The following is a 7,404-nucleotide window of genomic DNA, read 5'->3' on the forward strand; positions in this document are numbered from 1 at the left end:
GTGTTTAAAACATTAACCACTATGGTAAAAGGCAATTTTGTAAAAGTTTATTGTGTATTTTGCAGCTCTTACAGTACATTTGCCTTGGCAGTTTAAGCCAGTGTTTCTTAAACTGTTTGTCTCGAAAGGCTCTCAAGTGAGACAAAATACTTTTATTTGGGAAAAGAACCTATTTGTATTACAAATTGGCAAACATGAAAGACTGGATGCACACTATTCACAAGATAACTGTAGATATGATTGTAATACCCATTGTCTTCCCTTGTAGTTTAAGTACATTTTTGTGAAAAGTGTGCTGCTAATTGTTTACATTTTTAATTGTGCAGCTGGCTGAAAACATTTGAGAACCACTGGTTTAATCGCTTTGTGTAAAATTATTTACTTCTGAAAGAAAAGCGTAGAAGACCCTTCTTGTCTTAGTAAACTTATTGTTTAACTAACCAGATTGTCCACCATGTTTGGTCTCACATCCCTCAGATCTTTCACGGTTCTTAAAACATCGACCTTGTTCTGAGATTTCAATCTTTCCAGAATGTTCATCAGAGCAATGAAGGTGCCGGTCCTCACAGTTCCATCGCTGAAAACGATAATATTTTGAACAACAGGTGAATTAAACAAATAACATTGAAGTTTTGAAGCATTGAGCGACATCAATCTCTAGTTTATTTTATAAGCAGTTTTGTAAATTGGCAGGTTCCAGTGATAAGAAAACATTTTAGTTATTATATTCATGTTTATTTTCTGTTGTAATTTATATCTTTCATTTTACGCCAGACATTCTAGAAAATGGCTATTTGACCGGATCGCTCTTTTACACATGCACCAATACAGGAATACCTATTGATTTGAGTTTGGATGAGGTTAGTGTTTGGGTTGGGTGGTAGTATTAAATTTAATTTTCCGCCTTTAGATTCAGCTTGTTAGCCAGGTAAATAGCCCCAGGAAGTGCTGATAGGCCGAATCACTCTTTTGCGCTTTACACCTGTAAGGTTATTTACTACTTTGGTGTCTGAGTCAATATCCTTTTACAACATTCTATGGTAATTACCAACAAATTTCTGGTGACCAAAAATGACAATATAAGAAAAAACCTGCATTAGTTTCAAGCTTGTAATGTCGTGGATATCCTTCACTATTCAATCTTATTACTACAGAGGACTTATAAAACCATGAGATTTTGGCAATGTGGTAATGTAACTCCTGAAATAGCTAGAATTTCAAAATTATGAGTGCAAACTATAAATAAACCTCCCACCTATCATCATCGTTGGTCAAAAAGCAGCTTCAGAAGGACTAGATCACATTTGACACATTTGTAAGTGCAATTGTGCACCTTCCATTGAACCACCGCCTAACATAACATTTCATTCTGAGTGTTTATCACATTCCTGCCACCTTGTGGATTTACCTGCATTGAACCATAACTCTGCTGCCCTCTTGTGGGCTTTCTTGTGACCTTTGAACCTCATCGATCAGCTCCAACATGAACTTTGAACTCGGAGGGATGTTAACATTTTTCCAGGTGTTCAAAACCAGGTATTTCACCACAATTGAATCCTTATTGTTGGATAACGGTAAAGAAAAATAATTTTAAACTTCCAAATACAATATTAAATTTTTCAAGTTGCTTTACACATTTCATTGCAATTCATTTATTTAATACATAATAATGGTTAAATATTAATGTGCTTACCAAACTTCCCTTAATTAAGGAAATTTACAGCATGTTTTTGTGGTCATGCGTAATAAAAAGTATGTATATTATTATTCCAACATATATTTCATATTACTCCACCTTAACTGGTGATGTCATCTCCACTTTCACAGTTCTCTCAACAAAACTTCCTCGATTATTCGTTGAATTAATTATGAGTTTCATATCTCCAAACTCCACCATTTCACCACCACTTGTAGTAATAATGTCAGCTTCATAAGGCTAAAAAGTGTGAAAATGTGTTACATTAACAACAATGCATTGTCTTGTTAGGCACAAACAATCAGTCAGCCATTAGGATTTGTTTAAAAGTAATGTCGATGCCACTAAAATAATGAAACATTCATACGCAAGTATGTATTCTGCAATTTAGCTCTTCAGATGTCGCACTGACATAGTAAGTAAGTAAGTAAGTAAGTAAGTAAGTAAGTAAGTAATGTTTATTTTTCCGTTAGCGCTTAAATTAAAATACTCAAGTAAGCTATAACAAAAAACAAATTCACGCGCGATACGGCCGGAGCAGCGAAGGGTCCAATGGACCTTCCAGTCAGCTGCACGGTAAAGGTAAAGGTAAAATTAAATTAACTTAAAATAAGGCAAAACTTTTTAACAAATATATAAATAGAGCACATAAAAATGTGAAAACAGTACATGCGTTTTATACGTATGAAAATAACAACGAACGTTGTGAACATAACAACTCAGCAACACGAGGTTTGAGAGACAAGGTCCAGAAGCATAACAATAAATCGAAGCAATCAATGGCTATCATAAGCAGGAAAAAAGACAAGGAATCAGTGGCGGCTTATCAGTTGTCTTACAGGCAACAATAATGATTAGTCTTATCATATAAAAAAAGTGGACGCAACAAGAAAAGTAGACCGGCAGTAAACGGAGAGAGTAATTAAATCAGCTGGTGTTTACAAACAAATATAACACGTGCGAATATTGACCACCTCTTAAACTTCCATTTATGGACTCATGGCATATTTTTCAAGGTAATATTTTTTCAATTTACTTTGAAGCTCCACGTATTACAAGTTTTAATTTCATCAGGTAATTCATTCCAGGTTTTAACTCCTTTGAACCGTAGTGATTGTTGCGATCTCATGCTTTTTGCCTTCGGTAAACAATAGTTGTTACCAGTGGCAAATCTAGTTTGGTGAGTATGAGTTATTACGTTGAAATAATTGTTGAATGTCCTGGGCAAATCATTCTGATAATATTTGTGGACAAATTTGGCAATTTGAGTAAGTAGGACGTCTTTAACTTTTAAAATATTTGTTTTTATGTAGAGTGGAGCTGGGGATGAAAAGAATGAACTACCAGTTATCAACTTTACTATGCGGTTTTGAAGAGAAATAATTGGTTTTAGAACGTAATCACATGCAAATCCCCAACATAAAATGCCATAGAGTAAATGGGGATGTACCAGGGCATAATATAGTGTGGTAAGAACTTGAGACTTCGCAAATAATTTAATCCTAAACATAATTCCTGCAGCTCTAGCAATTTTACCTGATATTTGCTTAATGTGGCAATCCCATTTTAGTCTATTGTCTACAATTACCCCCAGATATTTTGTGGAATTTGTTTGGTCAATGGTGAAAGTACCCATTTGCAATTTGAAATTTGAATATTGGCTACTTAACTTGGAGTTAAAAATGAGGTATTTTGTTTTAGAATAATTTAAGCATAACTTGTTTGCCTGTAACCACATTTCAATTTTAATAACTTCTTGGTTTACCTGCAATTCTAACAATTGAAGTGATTTATTAGACATCCAAAGGCAAGTATCGTCAGCAAAGAGCCTCGTGTTTAAGTTCGAGGCATTGGGTAAATCATTTATATACAATAAAAACAACAAAGGCCCAAGAATGGAACCTTGTGGAACGCCACATGACAAGTTTTCCCATAATGATTCCTTTTGGTTGACAACAGTATACTGACGTCGATTCGACAAGTAACTTTTAAAAAAATCATTTATATGACCACGGAATCCATAAAAATGTAGCTTCTTCAGCAATATGTCATGATTCACAGAATCAAAAGCTTTAGCAAGGTCAAGGAAGATTGCACAAGTGTTTAACTTTGCATTATTCATTGCCCTGAGTTGATCACAGATTTCAGCTAATGCCAAATTGGTAGAATGTTTAGCTCTAAATCCATATTGAAATTTATTGATAATTTGAAATTTCTCAAGATATTCCTGAATTATTCCATGCAAAAGCCGTTCAAAAACTTTGGCTATGATGGGCAAAAGTGAATTGGGCGATAATTGGTTAGTAATGTGGGGTCACCACCTTTAAATATGGGTATCACTTTTGCCTTTTTTAGACAATCAGGAAAAACACCAACTTTAATACAATTATTGAATAAGCTACATAAGATAGGGGATAAGGTGAATGCTGCAATCTTTATCATTCGTATTGGCATATCATAAGGCCCTGTTGCTTTTTTTTCAGACAGCATTGTGATACTATTTAGTACCTCCGTTTCATCAAATGGCATGATAACAAAGGAGTTTGGTAAAGAGTTCTTTAAGAAACAGCTATAAGAAATGTTGGATTTGGCAATTTTTTGTGCCATCTTTTGGCCAATCTGGGAAAAATAAGAGTTCAGGACATTTGCTTGGTCAAGTTTATTGACTATTACCCTGTTGTTATACGCCAATTTATCAATTTCGTGTGGTTGGGATTTTTTTCGTGTTGTTAATTCTCCTATTAATTTCCAAGTAGCTCTTGGGTTTGATGATGATGATTTGAAGGCCCGTTGATAATAATTTTGTTTTGCAATTTTTATTACCTTTTTAAGGAGTTGTGTATACTTTTTGTACTTTGTTATTGCGGCTAAATTTGTCATCCTAAAGCTTTGCTTGTATAGCTTGTTTTTAGTTTTAATTGATTTTAATATGCCTTTGGTGATCCAGGGATTAATGTGTTGTTTATTTTTTGCTCGTGAAAGTTTAATGTATGGTGCATGTTTATCTATTGTATTTTGTAAACTGGTCATAAACTTTTCAAATTGTTTATCTATTTCAAGATTTTCAGTGTTTTCTACAATACCTTGACACTTTATTTCTAAATCACACAGGTACTGTTCTATATTTAAATTCTTATAATTCCGAATGTATCGGAAGGTTGGTTTAAAACAAGGATGAGCATTTTTTAACAGCACAAATGATGGAAGATGGTCGGACATGTCAAAAGTGATTAGACCAGGTGTGCTGTTTGTTGTATTGCTGTAAATGTGATCAAGGGCTGTTGCAGTAGTTGATGATGCTATTCTGATGGTAGCGATATTAAATTGTTTACACTTAAACTTTTTAGCATTAAACTGTACTGTTGTATTTGAAGTCTGGTGTCCAAAATATTTATGTTGAAGTCCCCAAGTATGTAGTATTTATTATTAGTTCTGTTTAGCTCAAAGACACAGTTTTCAAAATCTTTAGAGAAGTTATCAACGTTTTGAGTGGGATGTCGATAAATTACTCCAACTATCATTTTTTCCCCGCAATGAGTTGATATCTTTATCCATAAGCTTTCACAATTTGGCGACGCAAATATGCTGGAGGTGATATTATGGAAGTTTAGACAGGATTTGACATAAAATGCAACACCACCAGCTTGGGTAAGTGAATTTTCATTTATAAACTTAAATCCTTCAATGGAGATATTGGCAACTGTGTCAGACTTAAGTTTCGTTTCAGTTATGGCAATTACATCTGGCTTTTTTGGCAGTAAGTCCAAAAAATCTACGAGCTTGTTGTGGTTTTTAGTCAGACTTCTAACGTTAAAATGCATAAGTAGTAAATCATTCGGATTTGATAAGCTGATTATTGCTTTAAATTCCTGGACGGAGTAATATTTAGCCAGTATCATTTAATTTGTAAAGATCATAAAAATAAATATATAGTTTAATTTTAACAACATATTGACATTTAATATTAAAATAAACAACAGACATATATATATACATACAGATTGTTAAGTTGACATCAGACCAAGGAGCACTTATTGAAAGTCAACTTGCTTGTCTTGTGGCACTGGAATGTTGTGTTTCCGGAGGTCTTCGATACTCCGGATCGATACAGACCTGGAATCATCATCCTTTCTTAAAAGTGTTGCACCGTTTCTTGTCCATAAATACTTAAAGGAATTCTCCTTCTTGTATTTTAAACAAATGTTGAAGAGGTTTCTGTTGTATCTTGTTAAACTTTCATTGATGTATATGGTGTTTTTTTTGTATGTTCCTGTTTTTGTTTGTTCTGGACTGACACGAAGTTTGGATTTGTTGTCAAATATTATATTTCTGATTCTTCTGCTTATAAATTTTGCGATTATTGCTGGTGGTGTTTTCTTCGCTTGCTGTAGATGGTTTGCCTGTAGTCGGTGCGAAATGCTAATATCAGCCCTGGAGATGGTTATGCCAACACGTTTAGCAACCGCAACCACAATATCATCAGTGCATTCATTGTCCTGAACTGAAACACCTCTGATTTCCAAACATTCCCTTCTACTATATTGTTCTAAATCATTTATTTCTCTTCTTTGAACTTCAACCATTTGTTCCATTTTTTTTGCATTTTCTTTCAGTAACTCATTTTCTTTTCTTGTTGCCTTAAGTTCTTTAATCGTTTCTGTTAGCTTTTTTCCCACTGCATCATATTTTTCAGCCAAAAAGTCTTGGCTTGCTTTTATCTCTTTTAAAACTGCATTTATTTTGCTGTGCATTGCTTCTTTGAAATCGTTAATTTGTTCTGTTAAAGAGTCGACCTTTGTTGCCAGAGCAGTTGTAGCAGATCTTTTCGGAGTGCTAGGTGACATATTGTTTAGTTTATATTAGTTTTCCTTAATCTTATTCAAATAGAACCTTAATTCGAATGAATCCTAAGCCTTATTCAAATAGAAAAGCAATAACTCTTACATACGATTACAGCTTTTGTATTATAGTACAACGAAAGCCATCGCGACCGACCGAATCTGTCGATCAATGATGCAAGCAGGGCGGGCTAAAAAACAACTGGTATGTTGTGATGTTTAAACTCACTACACCGGCCAAACTGGAAATCACTTAAACATTCATAGACTAGTTTGTCCAGAAATCATACTGATAATAAAGGCACACATATCATAGTGCACAGGAACCTTTAGAGGGTTAACCGACATCAATTAATCACTTAAAGCAAGCAAGGTCAGGCTTGAAAATGCTATGTCTGTGGTGAGGTTCGAACTCATAACTTCGGTTATACGGGTGTCGGGGACCGTCACTCTACCAACTGAGCTACACAGGCTCAGAGAGGAACAAGTTGAGAAACAACCATAGCACCGTTGACTGCTGCATCCTGTTCTTAAAACTAGCCTGTGGTGAGGTTCGAACTCACAACCTCAACCATAACACACCTTCATAATAGCAAATATGGCTCAGTGGTGAAATATATTTATCAAAAGACAGGATGAAGACAAATGTTTATGACCATGTAAATTTTACCAAAGCAAACTTGTGTTATTATTTCTTTGGATTGTAAATTAACAAACAAGTCATAATTTTCACTTTACCTCCAAACACACAACAGAGTTGACTCGCTGATAAACCATTGACTTCCAGAACTCTGCTTGTCTGTCACTATGAGGTGATTGTGATGTAATAAAGATTGTAGAAGAGGTAAATCCCTGATAAATAAAGGAAAT

The 7,404-nt window shown here is 34.4% G+C and overlaps 1 protein-coding gene across 1 annotated transcript; it reads right to left on the reverse strand.

The window, feature by feature from the left end:
- Positions 1-5,727: 5,727 nt before the first annotated feature.
- LOC146141295 (uncharacterized) lies at positions 5,728-6,540 on the reverse strand. Its single transcript, XM_083392873.1, has one exon. It carries the CDS (start codon positions 6,538-6,540, stop codon positions 5,728-5,730), a length of 813 nt encoding a protein of 270 aa, XP_083248999.1.
- Positions 6,541-7,404: the final 864 nt, after the last annotated feature.

Source organism: Ascidiella aspersa, chromosome 6 (assembly GCF_963924565.1).
Source record: "Ascidiella aspersa chromosome 6, kaAscAspe10.2, whole genome shotgun sequence".
In the NCBI taxonomy this organism is placed as follows: domain Eukaryota; kingdom Metazoa; phylum Chordata; class Ascidiacea; order Phlebobranchia; family Ascidiidae; genus Ascidiella; species Ascidiella aspersa.